The sequence below is a fragment of the Protobothrops mucrosquamatus genome, unplaced genomic scaffold, assembly GCF_001527695.2.
Source record: "Protobothrops mucrosquamatus isolate PMUCROS unplaced genomic scaffold, P.Mucros_1.0 scaffold685, whole genome shotgun sequence".
In the NCBI taxonomy this organism is placed as follows: domain Eukaryota; kingdom Metazoa; phylum Chordata; class Lepidosauria; order Squamata; family Viperidae; genus Protobothrops; species Protobothrops mucrosquamatus.
In genome coordinates, this window is record NW_015386971.1 from 85,242 (window position 1) to 109,669 (window position 24,428).

At 35.8% G+C, this 24,428-nt stretch overlaps 1 protein-coding gene across 1 annotated transcript in view; it reads right to left on the minus strand.

Moving 5' to 3' along the window:
- Positions 1-24,428, minus strand: part of TBXAS1 (thromboxane A synthase 1) — a gene marked incomplete at its 3' end in the record, with an annotated part of 128,674 nt that overhangs the window by 67,008 nt on the left and 37,238 nt on the right. The window contains exon 3 of the mRNA XM_029284527.1: positions 18,963-19,056. Within this exon, the coding sequence (XP_029140360.1) occupies positions 18,963-19,056 (94 nt within the window). The remainder of the gene's footprint in view (positions 1-18,962; positions 19,057-24,428) is intronic.

Sequence of the window (24,428 nt, forward strand, 5' to 3'; positions counted from 1 at the left end):
GTAAATCCAGCCATTAACCTTCTTAGCCTAAACACTGCAAATGGGTCACTATAGTCAGATCTGAGAATGATCCATCTTCCTTGTCACAATCTCCAAGTTAATACCACAATTTGGAATGTATTTTATGTATAGTGTCTAGCTTTCACACTGAACATTCCTTGCTTGTATAAAAATGTCAACAAAGCACTGACTTCATACAGAATTGAAAAAAATTGAAAAATCTATCAAGTTCAAAATGTCAAAAACGGATAGATAACAAATCTCCTGAATCCAGTCCTTAATATCTGGAATAATATTAATTTTCAAATTTCTCAAACTGAATCTGTGATTTCCCATGCCCAACATAGCCAAAGTTCCTCAAACCAATATGTCAGATTGAAATATAAATAAATACATTTCCCCCCAAAACTTACTTATACATATTGTTTCCAAAAGATGCTAATAACTCACAAGGTCAAACCATATGAATCAATGATCTCTCAAAGACTATACATCAGGCAAAAAAAAAATATCTCCAATGACTATTGTTTAAATACATTTATTCTTAATAAAGCAGGAATAAGCATAGAAACCAGTTGCTATACACATGTGCATGAAATTCTATCTATGCCATCCTTTTTTAAAAAAAATAAATCACATACACAATTTGCTTCCTTTGATCATCATCTCTAATAGTCATCCTCTGTGGGTAATATTCTTTCATTTATGTGTGTGCCATTTCAGATTTTAATGCACATATACAGGCCTTCTAAATTTAATAAAAACAGCTTTTTTACCCTTTAGAGTTATTGAGAGGTTAGTGTTATGTAATTAAGTTAATCCTCATTTGTAAAGGCTAATTAACTAAATGCTAATTGAATCCACATATGAACATTAGCACAATGCACTCTCATTAGACAATTTTAAAAAATTACCTTAACTAAACCCAAGCAAATTATTTTGCTTCTTATAATCTTTATAGAAAATGGAAAAAGGAGGCTATTTGATACAACAGCATGCTTTTTGCCCTCGATTTGCATTTTCTTTGTCTGACAAAGTATACAATCAACTGCTATTGTTGCCTATAGCATTTTACCTAAGGCTGAAATTCTATACCTATTTACTTGCGAACAAGCTCCAGTGAACTTATTGGGATTTACTGCTAAATTAAAACATGGAAGATTGTGCTACAAAGAAATGTATATTTAAAACATTCCAAGCAAAATCAAGAAAGTTTTTGATTATATTGACAATAACCACAAGTTGTAGTAGGTGTATCTTGCCATCTTGGTTCTATTTCATATTTGAATAAATTGTCCACATTGTAAAAGTCTTGTCTCCTTATCCTCAGATCTATGAATCATGAACTCAGAATTTCCTAGAGCTTTTATACAAACATGCCTCTTTTTTTACACATCATGACAGAGAACAGATGATGAAAAGGGACAGCTTCCTACAGCTGCTACATACTTTCCCAAAACAGATCATAAAGATAGTCAGTCTGAAAAAGTAGCTCAATCAGCCATTATTTGCCAAATAATGAGGAGCTATACAGTAGATATGTGGTGAAGGGCTGTCTATATCCAAGGCACAAATGCTATGAAAGATTTTCAGTATTCTTTTATGGTCTCAATGAGGAAAATATACAAACAAGTCTTAAATATATAATCTTTCTGTTCTCCTCATTTGAATCATATCAGGGGAGTCAAATTTGTCTATTGTGGAGTAAATAGCCTCTGTCTTAAATGATTACATTGGGGTCTTCATCAAACATGCCATGTGTATATGAGCTTAACAAGCAAAGTCTACTGACATCTACTCAAAACATTCTAGCAAGTTGACAAAAGAGAAGCGATCCAGAAATTTAAAATCTATGATGGGTATTCTCCCCCCACCATAACTGGTTGTTTGTAAATTTTAATAGAAGTAAAAACTATTTCTAGTTTTCTACTAATTATTGGATCAGCTCCTTTTTTGCACCAGGCAGCAACCACCATTTTGTCTGAACCATCAAACGTTTCCTCAAACTCTTCATTTCACTGAAATCTTAAACAAAGGGACAAAAAAATTTAAAAAGTGAGAAAACAAAGGGAAATTAGTCTGTATCAGGAGAAATTCCTTCTTTGTATAGTTTTAAATAATAAAACTATGTTTTTAAAAGCTTGTGTTCCAACATTCCATTCCAATCTTCCTCGTCTTGATGGTCTTTTGAATACATTGTTCTTCAATTCCTCATAATTCCTGGCCAACATAATGTCACACCAGCTGCGAATCATGGCACCTGAACTCTTAATACACAAAAGGCACCAAGTTGGAGGAGAATACTGAAGTTCTGCATTCTCAATTTGTTACACAAAACATTTTTATTAGAAATTATTGCTGTTTTACTCACACTTAATGCATCTATTGTTTTAAGCTTTTCAAATTAAAAAAGGGATTAAATATTCTGAATTTAAGAAATACAGTCATAATAAACATATGGGCATATATTGATTTAGGCAAAAAATTAAAAAAGCTATTATGGAAAAAATAAAACTGGACATATAAGCAAGAAAGAATTATTTTCTATGAATGTTTCTGAGTTTCAGCAGACATTCTATGCTATGGGAGCTAAAGCTTTTACAAAGAACAACATTTAGAGAGCAAAAACAACTGTCTAGTCCTTTCATTCCTGAGCAGTATCCAAATATCTCAACCAATGTTCCTAGCTAATCTTCTTATTTGTTTTAACAATACTGCCTTATTAGAAAGCTGATAAATAATACTAATAATTAAAATAAATAAAAGAAGGAAGTGTGGATAATTGATGTGGCAATATAGTATAATATAGTATAATATAATATAGTTTAATAGAAAATAAATAATTTGAAAAGTTCGTAATGTACAAAGATCTGGAAAGCCAAATTGAACGAGTTTGATATAACCAGCTGTTGTAATCCCAGTAGTTACCAACAGACTGGGTAACATACCCCCCAAAATTTGGACAATACTCCATTGGCCATTTACAAAAGTCCACACTGCATGAATCCACATATATACTATGCCAATACATTAGGACATTGTTGGTTCTTGGGAAGAACTTGATGTTTATGAAAGCCAACAATGGAAAGAATTAGCAGCTGTGATTTCACATTATTGTATATTTAATAATGCCATGCTTATCATCTACAGGAGCAAAATAGTAAAAAAAAAAAAAGGAATCAAGGTGCCCTACGGAAATATTATCAGTGTGTGGATAAAGAAAATCACTACAGATACCTGGACATCCTTCAAAATAACAACATCAAGCATACTGAAGTAAAGAAGAAGGCTGGAAATGAATATATCATGAGAGCGAAGAAGATCTTAAAGTCCAAACTCAATGGAGGAAATACCATCCAGGCAATTAACACCTTGCGCTGACAAAATCACCATCAGTCAATTGCAAAAGGCAGCTTTACTTGCAACTGTGCCTATACCTTTAACCGCATCCAACAACATCTGCCTATCACAGGTCCTTGGGAAGGACCCGATAGATGGCTGAAAATGCCATATCCAGTCTAAACATCTGGCTGACTGTGGGAACAACCATAATAATTATTTGTTAATTTTATATGCCGTCTGGCTCCCAGTAAATGAGCAGTTTACAGTTGCATTTAAAAACATTTAAAAACAAAAAGCAATATAAATCACAAAAACATCACAAGACAAAAGAACATTAATGGCAAAAAAATAAACAAACACACCCAGAGTGGAACAAATAGGAAGAAAGTGGTATCAATTGTAGTTACCAATGGCCAGAACACCAGAAGTCTGATGTTATTTGTTGCACAACTGAAACGGAAGCATTGCCAACAAATGATTTCTTTAAAATGCTGCACTTTCTCTTTCTCAAACCCTTCCTTAAAGTAAATGTTTCTTCTTTACTAGCTGACTATTCAGAGTAGAGAGCAACTAATTGACTAACGAAAAGGATTGTAGGGGAAAAAATAATAAATATGATGATCCAGAGATGTCTGCAAGAAGTGATCAGAGCCTTACATCCTTGCACTGTTGCTTTCACAACTATCAGTGCACAAACATAATGAGATCTGAGAAGACGAATGGAAGGTATTGTCACGACCTATGGATAGGTCCATATACTGGATGAATCCATTATGTGGTTTATTTGATTTTGGCTAGTCCTAGAATAAAACCCAGCCATTATAAATCTTAATGTGCTATGTGAACCCAGCCAATCGTGGCTTATTCAGTAAATCATGATGAAACAAAGCATGATATATACATCTGGCCAGGCATCATACTTCATAAAGATTAATGTAATCAGCTGATTAGGGGAGGTAATAGAAGGTCAGACAGAGGGAATCTAAATAAATAAGATTTGCCAGGAAAGATTCCCTGGCAAATTCTAAGAGCCTGATGGAATGCCAAGTTAACAACAAAAGAGGAGCTATATGGCATGAAGCAACCTTTAGTGTGATGTTAATAGTGCTTGATTTGGGAAAGCATTTCTTAAGTATGCAATAGCCTCAATGCTCAACTCTCTGCATGAATAAAATAAATGCCCCAATATGAGGGAAGGGGTGATTAGAACTACAGGCAGACGGATATAGAGGAATCCACTGAGAGGAAGACAAACCATAGCAAGATGCCTACAAAAATAGAGATAACAGCCTTCTTTTCCCAACATGAATATCATAGTTGTTCTAGAATATACTATCAACAAGTCTGGGGGATGGTGAAGTGAAGCAAGAATTGTATGAATTGAACATTCATGGATATTATGACAACCTAGAGGTAACCTTATCAACATAAAGCATAGACAGATCCCTATGCTCTGTAAGCCTGAAAGAATTAATCTTCTGTAAGGCAACAGAAATAAGACAACAGTTCTTTGTCATTTACTTTGCTCCCAGCATAGCACTCAGTCAAGCTCTGCATAATTACTGTACAATAAAATTCTCCAACCTGGCACACACCATCAGACTACGATTTTCAATACTCGCAGCCACAATTAGATAATGGGAACTGTATATTACTGGAGGGTGCTATTCCAAAGAAGTCAGGTCTATACAACAGGCCAATTACCTCTATGTTCTGCATTGTGAAAAGTCACACCAAAAAGCCGACTGTTCAGGTAACCAGAGATAGTCTTGTCTTCCTAAATGTATTCAGCATAATCTGAGAAGTCAAATGCTAGCCATTCTACCATAGGAAGCATACTGCAATCAAATGAATGAAATACTTAGTTTTGAATCTCAGTAAATCTCACTTTGACAAAATTTGAGAATCCTGGTCAAAATATTACTCATAGAATCAAACTGTTAAGACTTTCTTTTGATGAGCATGCAACCTTCAGCATATAAAGCAGGGGTCTTCAAACTTGGCCCTTTTATGACTTGTGGACTTCAACTCCCAGAATTCCTCAGCCAGGCATGTTGAGCTGGAGCAGACCCCCGATATAAAGCATAAACTACAGAAATTTAATAACGTATCTTTTTATTGAAAAATCACACAGGAAAGCTATTTACATTTCAGAAACAGAAGGTGTGTAATTTAAATCCACATATTGGAATGTAAGAAGAAATGAACATAAAAATTGCCTACTATGGTTAGATTAATTCAAACAAGCGTTTTTAATTTTAGCAAGTTCAGATTTATCATAGGTTTTATTTAATGCATTATAGTGTTATATTTTGCTTTACTTTTGATTTAGTATAAAGTATACAACCTGATTCCTTCAAAGCCTTTATTAAAACACTCTTGAATTACTTCAAAAATTGACATACTTCTAAAAATTATTTCATTTATTCAAATTAAGTGCCTACCTGCTCAGGGAAAGTAACTCAGGGAAGCATACAACAATCCAGTGAAACGTTGAAATTATTAAAATTTATAAATTACAAAAGTTGCCAGAAAAAATATAACTATACTTTTCACTGTGAAGAATTTTGAATAATCTGGTCAAAATTTATAGAGTTGGTTTCCAGCCTTTCTTTTTTATAATTTAATGTGTAGAGCATGTAATTATCAGTATCATCATCATTCTAGCCATTATCTATCCACTGCACATGAAGGCCTCTTCTGCATGTTTCCAACCAATATGGTCTTGAGCTTTCCTTTGCCAGATAAGCCTGCACTACAGTACTTGCTGATGTCGTCAATCTATCTTGTTTTAGGTCTCTTTTGTGGATGCTTTTTATCAAGTGGAATTCATTCTATGACTGCCTTAGTCCACCTGCCAATTATCAGTATATTTCATTGTTTTAAAAAGCAAGCATACACCGCACAAAGGATTTAGAGTGTTAGACATACTAATGAAAACACTGAGATTCCAGAGCCCTTCTCATGTGTATTGTGTAAGCATAGAGTAGGACTGAGGTAGCCCAGCAGGAATGGGCTTCCATAAGAGAAAGCTGATACAAACTGATGTCAGGAAAGTGGGGTGGTGTAAAAGCTCATCATTCCGTCTGGGATGGATGCCTGAGGAGCACCCCTATATCTTCATGCTCTGTAGAGTTCCACCTTCATGAAGAGAGCCACAGTTAATTCCCTTTGCCTTCAAGAGATTGTATACCAGAAAGAATAAGTTAATTAGCCAGATTTTCTGATTGCACTTAGATGAAAGAAGGAAGTGTGAGTGAGTAGACTAAAACCACAATGCAAAACAAATTCCTACATAAGGGAAATTCTTAATTATTTGTTTCAATTAAAAATTGCTGTCACCACAAAGATTTTAATGTGTGGGGTCATGATACAGTAAAAACAGATGAGATGAATTGCAATCTAATGCCTCCAGCATTTGCTGTGCATCAGCTAAAAATCCATTCATACATTTATATAAATCTTATTTATGTACTGGAATTTGTTAACAATATATTTTTATAGTACAACATAAATCTTGTTACTAGATTCTGATTCTGTCACTTTCAAAGTAACAATCAATAATGGATAATCTTTAGACAAATAGCACTGCTTAGAAAATCTTCTGGAATAATTATAGCATTGTGGTCTTTCCACAATGTGTAATATAACAGTGTGGCTTGCTTGATTCAAATAATCAAAAGCATAGCATCAGTTCTACTTCAAGCACATATATTTATGAGCAATTCTTATTATAACAATTTAATATGCTATTTAGGATACATTTCAAGGCTCCGTATTGGTTCACTTTTTAGCTTGGACTTAAAATTATGTTGCAAAAAATAAAATTAAAACTATTTATCCTTTTTATTTATATATAACAACAGCATCATAAACTGCATCAGATCAGGAAGAGAAATTGAGAAATATTGCAAAAATATGTTGTGAATAACAACTTGCTCATGTGTAATTATTTTATATATTTAATGTGATACATAGTAATTTACTCCTAGTTTCCCCAAAATACAGAAGATTAATGAATAGTCAGAACCACAGATCAATATCAGATCCATCTGGATTCATTTGTGCCAATCAGTATCCAATTTGCAGGAAGTACTGGTACTCTGAAAAACCTTCAACAAAGGTTAAAACTCAAAGCTTAACACACAAAAGATTCTGTAACATTTCACATTTCATACTATACATTATCTAGTATGATACCCAGCAGATTTTGAATTGTAAAAAATCTATAAATGTGAACTAAGCAAACATACAATTATCATTTAAAAAAGGTAATTATGATGAAACAAGTGATAGCAAATTGTGGACTTGCATGTTATCCCTCCACACAGAAGATTTTGCTTTTGATTCTATGAATCCTCCTTGCCCATTAGAATGAAATGAAGTATAGTTAGCCTAGAGTTTACTTGAAATTAGAAATATTCAAATAATGGATTGTGATGGTTTATAAACAACTATAGTTAAATTTAAAGAAGACGGGGTCAACTATTGTCCAAAGCACCTGAAGGCAGGACAAGAAGCAATGGGTGGAAACTAATCCAGGACAGAACCAACCTGGAACTAAGGGGAAATTTCTTGACAGAACAATTAATCAATAGAACAACTTGCCTCCAGAGGTTGTGGGTGCTCCAATATTAGAGGTTTTTAAGAAGAGATTGGACAAGCATTTGTCTGAAATGATATAGGCTTTCCTGCTTGAGCAGGGGGTTGGAATAGAAGACCCCTAAGGTCCCTTCCAAATCTGTTAGTCTATAAACCACAGTTGAGGTTCACTCAGTCTCAATTGTGGTTAATCTACAACTGAGATGCACCTATCCTCTCACAGCACTGGGGGAAGCACATGGACATAACATTTACATCTTCAATAAAAAGAGAGCCATCTATTCCTTCTTTTATTTTTGCTATAAAAATTGTAATTTCTAATTGGAATATTAAAAATACAAGTTAGGGCATGTCTATTCTAGCAGCATTCCAATTTGGTTTGAGGTACCTTATTAACAAATGCAATAGTTACTAATACAGGACAATATACAATAAAAGTTTACGAGTATCAAAGTTCAAATATTTAGGAAAACATTCAACAAAGATGGTAAAATGGACGAAGAGATTAGCATATGATGCAGTAAGGCAAACCAAGTATTGGAACAACTTGCTCCACTCCTACAACATAAGGCAGTACTGATCAAGCACAAAGAAGCATCTCATACAAAGCATATTCATCCTCACTCTATGTTACCAGTGCCAAACATAGTCCACTTAGAACAAAACAAAAACAAAAGTTAGTCACCACAGAAGTGAGATGTTTGAGCAGAAGAGATAAAATCAGAAATGAGACCATAAGAGAAAGAACAGGCATAGAACCACTCTTAAATTACATACAAAAACAGCAAATAAAGTGGTTTGCTCCCCTGGAGAAGATATTGTGGGATTCCATACTGTATCAGATATATACAAAAAAGAGGAGACTGCATAAGATCTCAGTTGGTCCATGCAACAGAGGTACGGGAATATCCAAAGTTCCTTTTGAAACCCGACAGAATCCAATTGTTATATGGTTAAATGAACTATCATCAGGTTGGAGAAACTGGGCTCAAAAGATCAGATTTCCCTGCCCCTTCTGTCCCCCCCCCCCACCAAATGTTATGCTGAAAGATTAAGAAGTAAGTTGAACGTGGGGACCTAGATAGAGACATGGGAATTTTTGTGAAGGGAAAGCTTCTTAAGGACATCTCTGCAGGGGAGAAGTCTCTTCTCCATCCAATGGACTATCCTCTTTAGTTAAGATCTTCCAACCTATTGTGTATGTGGGATGGAGGGAACGCTGTAGAGAAGAGGGGACAAAAATATTGGTGCATGAATTCAAGCCTGGACTTAATCTGTTATTTAGAGATCGGTCATTAATATATGCAATTTAATTTCTGTTCTGGTTAGAAATATTGTCACCCTCCAAGGAATTGCATTCAAATTAGAAATAATTTTTTAAAAATAACTTGCTGAACAGAAGACTCCAAATCCTCCCTTTTTATAACAGTGAAAGATTGTTGCTTTCATATTTCCAAAAAAATGCAATAACTGGGTTTAGATATTATGATTTCAAATCTGAAATGTGAAGCTTCCTCCCTATGTTTCCGAAACGGACCTTACAGAAATTTGTACATTGTGATCTGTTCAATCCCTGCAAACATGATCATGGCCACGGTTTATTTTGGCTGAAAGGATCTCAATTCACAGTTTAATTGGTTTGACCATTACAATGAATTCTGGGTTCAACAAGTAACCAGTATTCCACCAAGCCAAGGGCACAATAGTAAGGAGTTTCTCTTAGATTGCAAAGCTAGTTGAATCTATACTATCTTTTCAACCCCTCTAACTGAAGCTGCCAACATTAGGCTCCTCTTAATTCTGATTCTGCTGAACCTCTGCTCATGTCACTTTGTCATTCAGAATATTGTTAAAGACCTACTAAGACTATTCCCAACCCAACCTTACCTACTATATTATTTGGTTAAAATAGCACATATTAACTGCCTGCCTGATCAAGTTAAAGGTTTTGTGCAAATAGTGGTGTGCCACTTTCCCTTTTTAAGATTGGCTCTGCAATGGAGAACTGAAGTTATGAGTACAAGGTCTGTGCATGAAGGCTTCCCCATGCATCACACTGGATTCAACAATGCCCAGATTGTGAGTTCTACATGTGAATGCATTGCTCAAACAATGCTAAAATTGATTTCAATGCCTTATTTTGATAGACGTGCCTGGAATAGTTTCAGCAGAAACTCCAAAACTTGGAGGCTTCCACATTAGACAGAAAACCATTAGGGATTCTTTGGGGAAAACATGCAGGTAAATGGGGCATGAAGAGAAAGAGAAAGAGGAAAAACTATACTAATTGAATAATTCACACAAAATGGAATTGTTTCCTTAATTAGACTAGCCTACTGTCCCTATTTGCAGCTCCATAGCGGAGTCTACTTTTTTTTCTGCCTTGGGGAGCCATTCTTAGGGTCAGAATAATTGTTTGATTTCTCCTTCCAGAAATTAAGTGTCATGAAAGCAAATTTCTGTATTTACAGAGGTCACATAGGTGAGAAGGGGGAAGCATAAAAAGCAATGATGAAAAATGTAAATATATCTGAATATGGGAATCTATGTCTTAATTTAATCTATCAGGATTCTTTATTAAAGTGGTGACCTCTGGTAGAAAGGCAATTCTACCTGTGGTCCATATCACTCCATTATAAACTGCCCTTCAGTCTCCTTGGTTATGAAGGCATTCTTCCTATGCTCCACCTGTCACTGCTACCTATGTTAGCATTTATCTTGCTCAAGGGAATCAGCAATTTGAGAAATAACTCACAAAACTCTCTGCTATATAGATATAAGCTGGCTTTCTCTAACAGGGTATATACACTAGAGAAATTGCATTTGTTTATATTTTATGCATGAGATCTATATCCTTCTCAGGAGCTCAAGACAGCTTAATGAGAATCTCTCTTCATTATATTTTCACAACTACTCAGTGTGGTAGATTGAGATGAAAGTTATTAGATTGGCTGGGAATGATGGGAAGTGTAAGTCAACATATCGGAAGGTACTGGGTTTGAGAAGTCTGGTGTAAGTGGGCTGGAGAGTTGGTACTGGCAAGGCAAGAAACCAAGAGCTTCAGATCAGACAAAACCATTATGTAAACATAATGCCTCTGCCCTAAATGATGGGAAAAGAGACACAAAAATCTGCTATTATGAAAGAAAAGGAGGAAGAGAGCTAAGATTTAAACCCTGGGTGTTCTCATACACGTATCAAAACACACAGCCACGTGGCTATATTCCTATATGCTATAGTAGTCAACCTTCTCCATAGATATGATTTCTAGTTTTCAGCCAAGCTTTCATCTACTGTGCTGGGTACTTAAATGTTCTGGGATTAGCTGGTATTAAGTATGGCAAGTTGTGCATCTCAAGAGTTGTGAATCAAGCCATACTTGGGTGATGTCCAAAAGCAGAAGAGAAACCAATCAGCTAATAATATAATGCAATAATCATGAAATGGTACATGATTCATGGATTACTGTATTTCAAATTATTGAATTTTTTAAAAAACCTGAAATTATGATCATATTTATATTTATATTAAAGAATAATATTTTTAGAGTTGGAAATAAAGCAAAGAAAAAGTCACTATGATGCTAGCACCTGTGATGCTTTGAATTTAAGTGAATAATTTGGGGCTTTTGTTAAATGTACTCATTAAGCTGCCAAACAATAGAAACAAAAACTAAACAGACATTACAGAGGAAAAACACAAATCAAAGTCATACCAGGATTTATTTACTGACCTGGGATTGATGATAATGAATTTAATGGATGTTTTAATTGGAGAAAAGAAAAACAAAGGAGTGAAAAGAAGACATGCTCTTAAATTATGAAATAAAACCCTCCTCCAAATTAAACATGAAGGTTACATCAATAATAAAGCAGAAGGTAAGAAAGAGGGGGAGAGAGAATCCATAAAAAGACAGAGAAATCATTAAATTTTTAAACGATTAACATTTACAAATGTTAGCCATATATAATGCACAGATATTACTGTGGAAGCCTAGTTTCACATTATGATGCAATCTTATCAATTGCATGATAATATCACAACAATCTTAAGCACATTTATTCCAAATATCTGCATAATTATTGCCTAAGTTATTCATATTTGTATGTGTAAGTTTTGCATGGTTTCACTAGCTAGCCTTATAGTTTGTAAAGGAAAGCAAGAACAGGAAATGGGTGAATTCCTCCATTAAAAAAGCAATTTGGGAAGATGATTCATACAGAGAATCCCAGCTTGACCAAAATCTTGAGTATTCCACATTTGAAAACCAGTTTGATGTAGTGAGTAAAAGCACCAGTCTAAAAACCAGGAGAGTGTGAGTTCTAGTACACCTTAGGCATGAAGTCAGCTGAGTGACCTTGGGACAGTCAGTCTCTCTCTCAACTCTTAGAAGGAGACAAATGCAAATTGTTTCTGAAATCTTCCCATGAAAACTGTAGGAACTAGACCAGGAGTCAACAGTGACTCAAAGACAGAAAAACCAAAACCAAAATTATACATTTAGGGCTTGTTCATACAAGGGAGCTACCAAGCTACCAATTAAAATTGCTCCAGCAGGCTCATTGAACAGTCATAACTTGGTATAGACGGAAAGTCCTGAATTCATTAAATTATGTATTTATTAGCCTCAGCCACACATGTATCTAAAATCTTGAAGGCCTCAGGATGGCATGCAGTCTCCAAAAGTTTGATGTGCAGCTCTGGAGAGCACCAGAAGATATTTTTTTTTTAATAATTTTTAATTTGGTATACAAGAAATGATTAAACTCATAATTGGAGAGTATAATTGGGGAATCAAATGTAGATTTTGCCTTGGCTTTACCTTTTTTTGGGGGTGGGGTGGGGTGATAAAGTCCTAGCTAGCACATCTAGTCGAGTGCAGCCTTCAAAGTGTTTTCATTCATTTGTTTTATGGTCAGAGATCAAAAGAAAAGTAATAAGACAATGTAAGCCAATAAAACAAAGTGAAAAATTAGCATATCAGAGAACAGAAGGTACTGGCAAACAAGTAACTGCTGGCATTCAACAGCCAGACCAACAAAACCTGAGCATAATTCAAACCCAGAGTCGTCTAACAACAATTTCAAATGAACAGAATTTGACAACTTATTCCCTTCTTATTAAATGCAAGGGCTGGCTTGAAATGGAGTTTGCCTGATCTTTGTGAACAGAACTATTGACAGAGATTTCTAAGACAGTTTCCCTTGTTTTTTTTAAATAGTGTAGCCTTCAACTTGGGAAATGTCTGAACAGAGGAAATACAACTAAACATGTTTGGGTGTCAATCCAAACGTTATTAAAATTAATGCAACATGCAGATCCACTTTTCCCTTTCAAAGTATTTGCCAAAAATAGCAACAATCATCTTAAATTAAAAAGCCTACATTTAAACAACTGCTGAAAACAAAAGCAATACAATTATGTCCCTCAACTAAGGGAAGAGAAAATACCCCAAGAAGCCGCTGCCAACACTAAGCTCAGTGGATAAACAGACTAACCTCTTCTAAACAGCATCCTCAGATGCTCAGGACTTGCCAATGAATTTGTAGATAACCATCATCCAAAGGCAGTTTAAGGAGGCCTCTGCAGAACAGTCTTAATAGTCAAAGAAATGGAACTTCTTGTTCTGCAAAGCTAGCCTAATAATGACAACTCCAGCAAAACCAAAAGCCCTACCTCAGTAGCACCTGTCATAAAACACTAATGAAAATAAATTGATATCTATTTACCCATATGCTGGAGAGCATATGCATAATGTGTTTAGATATCACTAATAACGTTAAGTCTCAGTTAAATTTATTGGCTGACAGATAAAGACTGATCTCAATAGCAAATCAAGGTTGACAGCAATCTTGGCTGTGCAATTGCTCCTTGGGAATTTGTTTGGTGTGATTTTTTTTTAAGTTGTCCACTTTTTTTTTTTTTTAAAGTCATTTGGCCCTCATGAAATTTCAGAAGCATGATCAAACCAACTCATGGGCAACAGGAATCAGGCGGGGAGGCTGTGAATAAAGCAGCAGTTTTCTAAGCTCTACAACAAAGAAGGGAATAGAAACTGTTCAAGGTAAGATTTAACTTCTGATAATTCTACCTCTTGAGGAATCATGTGACAATCATTCTATTTCACTAGATTGTCTAATGCCAGGTTGTCTTGATAGGCTGAACTGCTTCAATTAGATCAGCTTGTCACTGGAGGACCATTAATTAACTTTTGATATTAGACCATTTTCTGTTCATGTATTTCCTCGCCCAACATTCTTTCTTATTTTGGGGCAACTTCACATAACTACACTTTCTGATCTCCAGAGACATTAGCAATACTTCTTCTTTTATCACACTTGCTTACAATCCTTTTCCAGTTAACTGATTTAAATAACCCTAGCCTTTTTTTTTAAGGCAATGCTCACTTTAAATGAGTAGACACAAAAGATATATAAAGGATTAATCAGTGACCTTCTTAATAAAAGGTTAAACAGTCAAATGCTATTTAGGATTCCAGTTAATCATGCATTTTTCAAAGAGATTCCATTCCATTTCTCATCCCTATCATTTCCAAATCTCTTCAACAGTCAGTCCTCAGTCTGTGCCACTGAGCCCTTCTGCAGTAGAAAGCCACAGGAGTTATTGATGAAGTGATATAAAACCCTGTTGACATAACAATATGTTGGATTGAGTCCCACAGCTATTCAATGTGTTTTGCAGCTAGTAGAAATCCGGCTGGCAGACAACATATTCAGGCTGAACTGTTGATGGATAGCTAATGGCATGTCTACTCTGTCTTTCTTGAACCAACCTTTTCTTCCTACAATATTACCACCTGGGCTAAGAATTTAATAGTGACAATCCAGACTGATCAGATCACAGAAACATACCCCATCATGCTGCTGTGGAAAATCATCACTGGTAAATTCACATGTTAGGTGACATCAACAGTAAGGTACTTTTATACCTTACTGAGCAAGAGATCAGACTGATAATCACAACAGGTGGCAATGCCCAGCTAACTTTGGCTGATTTTGAAAAAAGTAAGAATTATAGGAACTGTAACCCAAAACATACACATAGAGGGTGCCCTGTCTACCCTGTTGTGGAGTGAGGTCAGAAATAAGACACTTGGGGATGCAGCATAATCCAAAGAAAAAATCAATGAGATTTGCTACCTGTTAAGTCATGGGAACTGGCATCAATAAGAGCAAAGAGGAACAGTAATCTCTGCTTACCTTCCTTAGAGAGTGTGCAAATTGGATCTAAAGGCGAAGATCAAACAAATGGATTTACTGGTAACTGGAGGCAAAGAGGAAATTGGATCAATAAGTCAATATTGCTCCGGGAACCACCAAAATCTGCAGATAGCTCTGATCCCATTTACTATGGGCCATGTCTCCCTTAGACTATCATGAGCCAAGTAAGATTTTATAGTTTTGGTCCATCAGTGGGGGAAAAATGCACCCTTGGTTAGTTAGAGAGATGAATTAGGGTTAATCAAAATAATACCAAAGATTATATAGGTATTCAGATTACCTTATCTAGTAATCAAAGTAGATGTCAAAGACAGAAGATGGAAAAACTGAAGTCCAAATCTCAGACCAAATATTATGCCAATGAAATCTGCAGCTCAAATTTTGGGGGGGGAGGGACAGGATGGGTTGTAATCTGAATGCATTTGTTAATTATAGTTGTCATCAGACATTTAAAGATACAAGAGAGAAAAGTCCAGGTGAGAGTTAGAATTTGCTTTCAAAACTCAGAAAGCTCATCTGAGGAATACTCTGGCCACAGGATGGATGAGAGTCAATGTGGTAAATGTTCTAATAAACCATTTTGCAAGAGTAAATTGTCCTCCTAATGATGACTAAATTAAATCATTGCTATTACCACACTGGGTGTTATTAGCATACATTTGTCATCCTGCTTCCCATTTCCAAAGAGCAACATGGTGCTTCCTTGGAAGGATATTTCTGTTACATACTTCATTAACTTCCTGATGGGTAACAGGGCTCTGTGAAGTTTGACCATGACAAAAATCAGAGGGGAAGTTGAATTGTTTTTCAATTAAATCTGACAGTACTGGCAGCAAGAGGCCACTAGTACTGTAGGAGGCAAAGAGAACACACGACGCTCTTTCAGAATCTTTGGATGTGGGTGCAGAACTGTGATCAACAGCTTGTAAAATCCATGTGACCAGAAACAAAGGAAATCTGGTGGAATGTTTGATGGAATCAGACTTACAATAAATCTAACTGGGCAATTAAATGCATTTTACCTCACGGGAAATAAATGATTTAGAGAAAATGTTCAGAGTTCAACTTTTAGGATTACCTGATTTCTCCTTAATCTGAAGATTATCTTTCATCCAGGAATTTGGGATTTTTAACTTCACAGAACTCATATTATTTTTAGCCAATTAAAATTATTTTGCAGACTACCAGTTGAATTTGCCTTAAGAAATAGAGCCTTGCTAAAAGACATAGAAATGCTGAAGAATTAAGATTTATTTTACATTACTACTGGTAGACTAGCACTCATCTTCAAACCAATCTGACTGAGAAGATAAGCGGAATGGAGACATATTCTTATTTTCCTATATATACATTTTAAACAATTATTTGAATACAGTACGAACAAAATGTGGCAATCAGAAATGAATACAATTTCTATGGTAGTAGAAAAATTTGCAAAATAAATCTTTAATATAGTACTGTCCAAGAGGGCATGGTGTGACTGCAGCTTCTAGAATTCTCTGCTCTGGAATCTATTTAGAGGTCACAGCAGAGAAAGCTACTTTAGAGCTTAGCCGTATCCAAATTTGGGAGGGGAAGAAAAGAAAACATTAGGTTTTGTTTTTTTAAACTTCAATGTAAATATCAGGCAAATGGCTAAAAAATACTCCAGTCAGTTCCATTCTGTTTGTCTTTGTAAGAGCAATCTTAACTATATGCAAGCATTTTACTCTCTCTGTAAATGAAAATTAAAAGTGGGACTGCAAACGTTGTACACTAAGTCTTCCACTTCATTTTACTACTTATTTCTTCAATGTCCAACACTGTTGGTACAAGCTTCTGGTCTCCAAGATATAAGCACTGACAATATAGTTTTTAAAGTAGGCCAGCATTTGATTTCAACAACAGCGGTCCTAGTCTGTGTTTTGTTTGTCTTGCTTATCAAAGGGAGTTTAATGTGGAATGAAGAATGTGTAATGTCTTCTCTCTCTTTTCCCTACCCCCTCATCCTCCCAGCAGCTATAAAATAGCTCAGCCCAGCCAGAACCAAAAGCTCAACAAAGCTCCCACATCCCTGCCCCCATCAGCTCCCATCTTCCATTCAACCAAAATGGGCCACTCAGGCAGAGCATCCAGGAGTTACAAATAGGCCAGACAGGAATAAACAGAGCAAACAAAGAATATCCTGTCCACTCTGAGAAAAGCTCAAGAAAGTGATGTCTCCATTAAAATTCAAGGCAGGGAAGCTGCACGCACCCTGTCAACAGCTTGGCTAATAAAATAAAAGGGGAGGGAGGGAGGAAAGGCTTATAGAGGGAGAAAAAAAGCTTATGAAGACATGCTGACAAGTCAGAATTATTACAGCCAATATTTTACAATATTATAATTTTACTCATCCATTGCAACCAAGCAGAGCACAAATTCAAACCATGTTCCCCCATCACCAGCACAAGGTACCCCAACTCCCATTCACCTTTCAAGAACATCCATTGGTAGCATTCCCAAGATCATTTCTGGGGCTCAGTGGTTTACCTATGGTATCTGAGGCTGTATGAGATAATCCATTGTTTGTAAAGATAATTAAAATAAATAACTAGGAGATGATAGTGTGTCTGATTTAAGGGGTGGTGTTGAATTTGGGGCTCCTCAGAATTGCAGCGCTGAGACGCCATCCTACTGACAACACTGGATAGCCTTTTGGCACAGAAGGGTATTGCTTACCTCATTTGCAAGCTTCTTCTCCAAATGCTGACATTCTAAATGTAAACAAACCACTTCATCTGTTTTGCGCAGTTTTGATTAGCACTTGTGTAATATTAACTGCTGAGGAAGTTTTAAGCAATACTACTTAAATGTTAATGCTGGTTGCAGGGTTGAGGAGAAATGTTGTTCATATTCCCATTCCTTACCTCTAGGTGTATTCACTTTAAAGTTTAAATAGAACCTATGTACATCTATCTTCACACAGGTTGAGCCGTTCTGCACAACTACAACAAATGTAATACATTAGCCTGAACAAGATATATTTATTTTAGCTGTATGTTTGGCACACAGAATTAGTGTCTTGGTGTGGATTAATGAACCATAAATAAAAATGGATATAAAGCACCATCACCAAATAAGCACAGGAGCACTGATGCTAGGAGAAATAAAAGGGAAGACAGGGAAGTAGATATCTTGCTGAATTATCTCTTTCTGTAAAAGTCATTGGAATAACGGATTATAGATACAGACCTCTACATTTCAGAAATTAGAATAACCTCATTAAAGTTCCAGCAGGTTTTTCAATCTGGATTATTGTGATATAATCAATGTAAACTATAAGGTGGTCAAAAGGCAGGATAAATAGGGTTTCTTTAGTAATGTCTAAATTAATTCATTCAGTCAATCATTTATTATCACATTTCTGTACTGTCTATCTGTGTTTGTGTGTATCCTAAAAATATTTTTAAAATTTTAAGATGAGACAAGAGATTAAAATTACTTAAAAGGCGAAGGGAGGGGTTTCAAGGGACTAACCAGCCCCAGGGCTGCATGTTTCCTTGGGCTCCTCACGTGAGGCCACAGAGCCATGCCTTAACTCCTTTTCAGAAGTCCAAAAGAGTGGGCCTGTCTCACCTCCAAGGGAAGACTATTCCATAGGGTGGGGGTGACGGCAGAGAAGGATCTCTTCCTAGATCCCACCAGTTGGAATTCCTTAACTCACAAGGTCTGCAACATACCTTTCCTGCCTGAGTGGATGGAATGGACTGATGGGACAAAGACCTCCAAATTGCCATCATTCAAAAAATTTCTTACCTCACGAAAATATAGCAGATTTCCAATGAAAGGCAAAGATGGAGGATGACGGACTCCCACTTTATCAAGCCTGGAGAATGAAGAGGTGGTGTGCCTGAATTAAAAAAAAAAGTGAAAAAGTTTTCACAGGTTTTCAGATTTGGAAGAATAAGGCTCAGAACTCAGGTGAGAGGATAGCCATGAAGCTCAACTGGCAGAACAATCGTGGGAAATTCCCACAACCACTTGCAGTGCAAGATGGGATAGGAACCTTTCATTCCATTTTTATTCCCAAATTTGTTATCACTTTACTTCAGAAAAGGCTGTTGATTCAAACTCTAGATATATGAAATAAAATCAGATTCTCAGACTTCAGTAATCTTAGATCGCCCCAATACTAATAATACTAATAATTGGCCCTGGTTGATACTTTCTCTCATACAGCATTGTGAAATCCAACCCTATTGATCTTACTAGACCAGCCATCACCCATCTGGTATCCACTGAATAATTCTGATTATGGCCTTCATGGGCGATGCAAGTGGTAGATTTATGGAAATTATCATCTAACACAGCTGGAGAATCCCACACAGAGAAAGTCATTTTAGATGCCTTCAATACAACTCAACAAGATCTAATGTTTATTTATGGAATTGCTTTCTTGCTTTCCAAAATTTCTATCTATTGCTAGCAAAGAGACCTCAGGAGACAGTAATGGAAAAAATTCACTACTCTTTTTCCTTCATGGTATAATAGGAAATTCTGCTTTATATATTATAACATTTTTCCTGGTACCATTAAAGCAGAGACAGGCAATCTGGTGGGAGAACATGAGCTATTCTGTGACAGGATACAACAAAAAAAGCCACAGTGAGCAAAGAGGTGATTTACAGTGAAAATGGGATTTCAAGGGATGGTTCCTTATGGTTATTTTTTTTTTATGAAGGGTAGGCTTTTTTGTGGGAAGAGATAGCTAGGTCTAAAAGATAGCCTGCATATCTTTTAATATTTGGGTTTTCTCTGCCCTCCACTCTGAAGAAAAAACACCCTTCTTTTTGTCAAAGGCAAAATGTCTGGGTGTTCTTGATTACAACAGTGAAGGACAAAAATGGATTGCCGGTTCCTATAAATACTTTCACAAGATTATTTTTCTTCAATTTTGTTAGGAATCAGAAACAAGTGCTGGCTGGTACTCCAAGCAGATGAACATGGTTTCCCCATCATTGTTTTCCCACCATTCTTCTAATAGTTTTCTCATAGAAGAGAGTTATTGCTCTACAACACTTTCTGTTAGCTCACATTATCAGAAAATATTAAACAGGTATAAGAAAGAATAGGCCAGCCAAGGCTTCAAAGCTGCTGGTAGCCCTACAAGCTTTGAGTATGGTACTATAGCTACCCTCTGGAGGTCAGCAAGAAATTGCCATTTTTAATGTGACAGAAAAGGAATGTTCTTAAATACAACAACAACAACAACAACAACCCTGAGTCCGCAAGGAGAAGGGCGGGATATAAATTTAAATAATAATAATAATAATAATAATAATAATAATAATAATAATAATAATAACAACAACAACAACAACAACAACTTTATTGTCACCAATCAGCATACATCAAAATGAAATTTCATTGCATACAGCTCTCAAAGGATCACCACCTCCAATATACACTCCGTGGCCAGCTCAAGTTTCAGAATGTCCATTTTAGTCTCTAGGGAGCAAAAGATGACAAACAGGACAGATGGAAACGGAGCTCCATGTGGATTAGCCCTCAAATTAGCTTGTATTCCTGCAGGACCACCTCGCCCCCTTTCCTTTTTCTGATCCTGTCTCTTAGATGCAAATTTGAGGAGTTAATCAATCATCAGTTAATAATTGATAATTATTTAATCAATAATCAATCCAGCAGTGAACTCCAACTCCTCCTCCTTTTTTATCATCATCATCATTTCACTCCCCAAGCTCTGCAAAGTTGGATCAACTGTAGGCAACATTCAACATTGTACAGCTGCACCAGATGTGCTTTGACTACTGCTACTGGTCAGATATTAATCCAAATTAAAACATAGTTGGAAGATGAAATATGGGATTTTGCGTAATCAGATAAATAAGTGTTGAATAAGGCAGGTTGTAGTGCTTGCAAATCCCCATCAACGGGATTTCAAGAAGTTTTTATATTACAGAAGTAGTACTTTTGAACTTTAAGAAATAATTTAGTGGATCCTAGCTAAATATGTATCCTGATGACAGGAAATATAAGTCAATGTTAGTATCCTAAAAAAGCAAACTCAATAGCTATAATTTTCTTATTTTACTGAAGCTAGGGACACATATGATTTTACACATACTGTAACTTGTCTTAAACATGATGTACAGACAAATAGTGTCAATTCATTCATAATGTTAGATATAAACCATGGTTTATAAATCATATTATGGCATAGCATAGAATGTGAGATTAGCCTCTGTTTACGATCCTTCTTTCTTTTGGTCTTCCAGTTGACAACGACAGAAATGTCACTTTTCCATAAACCACAAAGCAATGGATTATGAATAACTCAGTTTTTGTTTCAAATCTATCAGTGAACAGTAATATTTGGCAACATCTGGAACAAATTTGTCTGGCATTTGTCTGAAATAGTATAGGGTTTCCTGCCTGAGCAGGGGGTTGGACTAGAAGATCTCTTCCATCATCATCATCATCATCATCATCATCATCATCATCATCATCATTATTATTATTCATCATCATCATCATCGCACAGTCAGCCAGATGTTCAGACTGGATTTGACATTTTTGTCTATCTATCGAGTCCTTACCAAAGACCTGGGATAGGCTAGGATAGATGTTTGATGGTATTATAAATATCGTTTCAGGATGGAAGCAGTTCCTAGTAAGGCCGCCTTTTGCAATTGACTAATGGCGAATTTGTCAATGCCAATGGTGTTCAAGTGGTACTCCAGTTGTTTTGGGATTGCACCTAAGGCACCTATTACTATTGGTACTACCCTTGCTTGCCTTTGCCAGTCATTATCTTTGTTTGTTATCTTCTCCAGTTCTTTCTCTTCTATTTTGCTGTCTCCAGGTACTGCCACGTCCACTATCCAGACTTTTTTTGTCTTTCTTATCAACAATTGTTAAGTCCACGATGTTATGTGGCATGTTTTTGTCTGTTTAAATTCTAAAGTCCCAGAGCAATGTAACTTTATCATTTTCTATGACTTTCTCTATTTTATGATCCCACCAGTTCTTGCTTGCAGGCAAATGATATTTCTTGCAAATCTTCCAATGCACCATTGTTGCTACTTTGTCATGCTGCTGCTTGTAGTCAGTCTGTGCAATCTTCTTGCAGCAGCTTACCAGGTGGTCCACTGTTTCTTCAGCTTTTTTGCATAGGCGGCACTTACTGTCTGTTGCTGTCTTCTCAATTTTGACTTTGTATGCATTTGTCCTTAAAGCTTGGTCTTGTGCAGCCAAAATTAGTCCATCAGTCTCTTTCTTCAATTTTCCTGCTCTTAGCCATAGCCAGGTATTGTTGTTTTTGTTGTCGTCATCATCATCATCATCATCATTATTTTTGCCAAAGTTACAAAGATATTTGCTACACACCAGCCAGTGGATGATATGTATTAGTCCCACCCACCCCCCATTCTATCCAGTGTTCTAATTAATTCACTGTCAACCAATAAGAGATTCTGGGACTAAAAATGACAATTATTTATTCATTTATATCATACAGGAAATATACTAGGTACTAAATAACATCAAAAATATATTTTTACACTTTCTTCAATCTCTGACAGAGGGAAACAGATACACTTGCTTGCTGTATATTTAGTGAAACAAGGTATGGTAATGAGGAAACCATGATAAGCTAGCCATTATTATGACATGCTCCAAGGAATTTTTCCACTAACAATATCTAGCTATACCTTACTGATACAAAAGCATGTTTGGTATTATCTTGCCAAACTTCTATGTATTTTGGCAGACATCTATCTCATTCCTGAATATTAAAGATATGTGAAATTGCTGAACACATTGTCAACCAGGGTTGTCAACAGGGTGATCTTCCCATCATAGGAATTAATCCATTAAATCCATTAAAGACTAACACTGAATATACAGATAGTCCTCAACTTACGACTACAATTGAGCCCAAAATTTCTGTTGTTAAGTGAGTTTTATCTCATTTTATGACCTTTCTTTCCACAGTTGTTAAGTGAATCACTGCAGCTGATAAGTTAGTAACAGGGTTGTTAAGTGAATCTGGCTTCTCCACTGATTTTGCTTGTTGAAAGGTTGTAAAAGATGATCAAATGACTGGGACACTACAAGGGTCATAAGTATGAGTCAGTTGCCAAGCATCTGAATTTTGATCACATGACCATGGGCATGCTGCAACGGTCGTAAGTGTGAAAAATGGTCATAACTCCCTTTTTTCAGTGCTGTCGTAACTACATGAACTGTTGTTGAGGACTACCTAAATTTACTTAAATGCAATGAGAAACAGGGTCCTAATTCACCATATGTTGCAGTGATGTGAATAAACAATTATGCCATAAACCATGAACCATGGTTCCATAAATCATAGTTTATAAACAGTGGTTCACACAACATGCAAAACTATAGCCAAACATGCCATATTATGGTTTGGTGCGACTAAGTGGCCTCATCTGGCAAAATGGATGACATTATGTGATGCAAGAAGAAAAATGCAGCAAGTCTACTATTATTTTATTTTTTTGACAAAAATGAGCAGATAAATATTTTGAAAAGTTAATGGGTATATTTGGCCAAATTGAAACAAAAAAAAATGCAAGTTGTATATAAAAGGTGGGCTTTTCTAATGGTCTGTCTTAAAAGATGTTACATTCATCCTGTTCTTAAAAAAATAGAATTTTTACAAAATGTAACAAAATGGTGCAAGTTGCAATTCTGAAATAGACCAACTTTAAATTGATTTGATATTTCTGAGTCCAGATATCACAGCCCAATTCCACAAACATAATCTCCTAATCACATGTCCAGAAGGAACATAACATAATTTTTCCTTGATAAGTTCTGGATATGTACTTTCTTTTGCTTTATATGCTCTTAATTCAGGAAGAAACACAGAAAATTTATTATGCCTTTGAAATGTGATAGTTTTAAAAACGTTTCAATGCAATTTCAACTAAGCAGCAGAAAAAATTCATAACACTTTTTCATCATCTAATTACATGTCTTAATTATATAATTTGATGTCTTAATTGCATAATTAAAAGGACATGATGTTTCAGCTTAATTAGAAATCTTAATTATTATGCAAGATCATATGCTAGCATTGCGATCCCCTTTGCAAATGTAAAACAAGTGCTTCTAGATACAACTTCAGCCATTTTGAGATATCAATAGGATGAACGAATTCTGATCTAAATACACTGAAACACATGAGAAACAGATGGAAGCATCTGCCCTGTTGTGCGATTAATATTCTTTGCA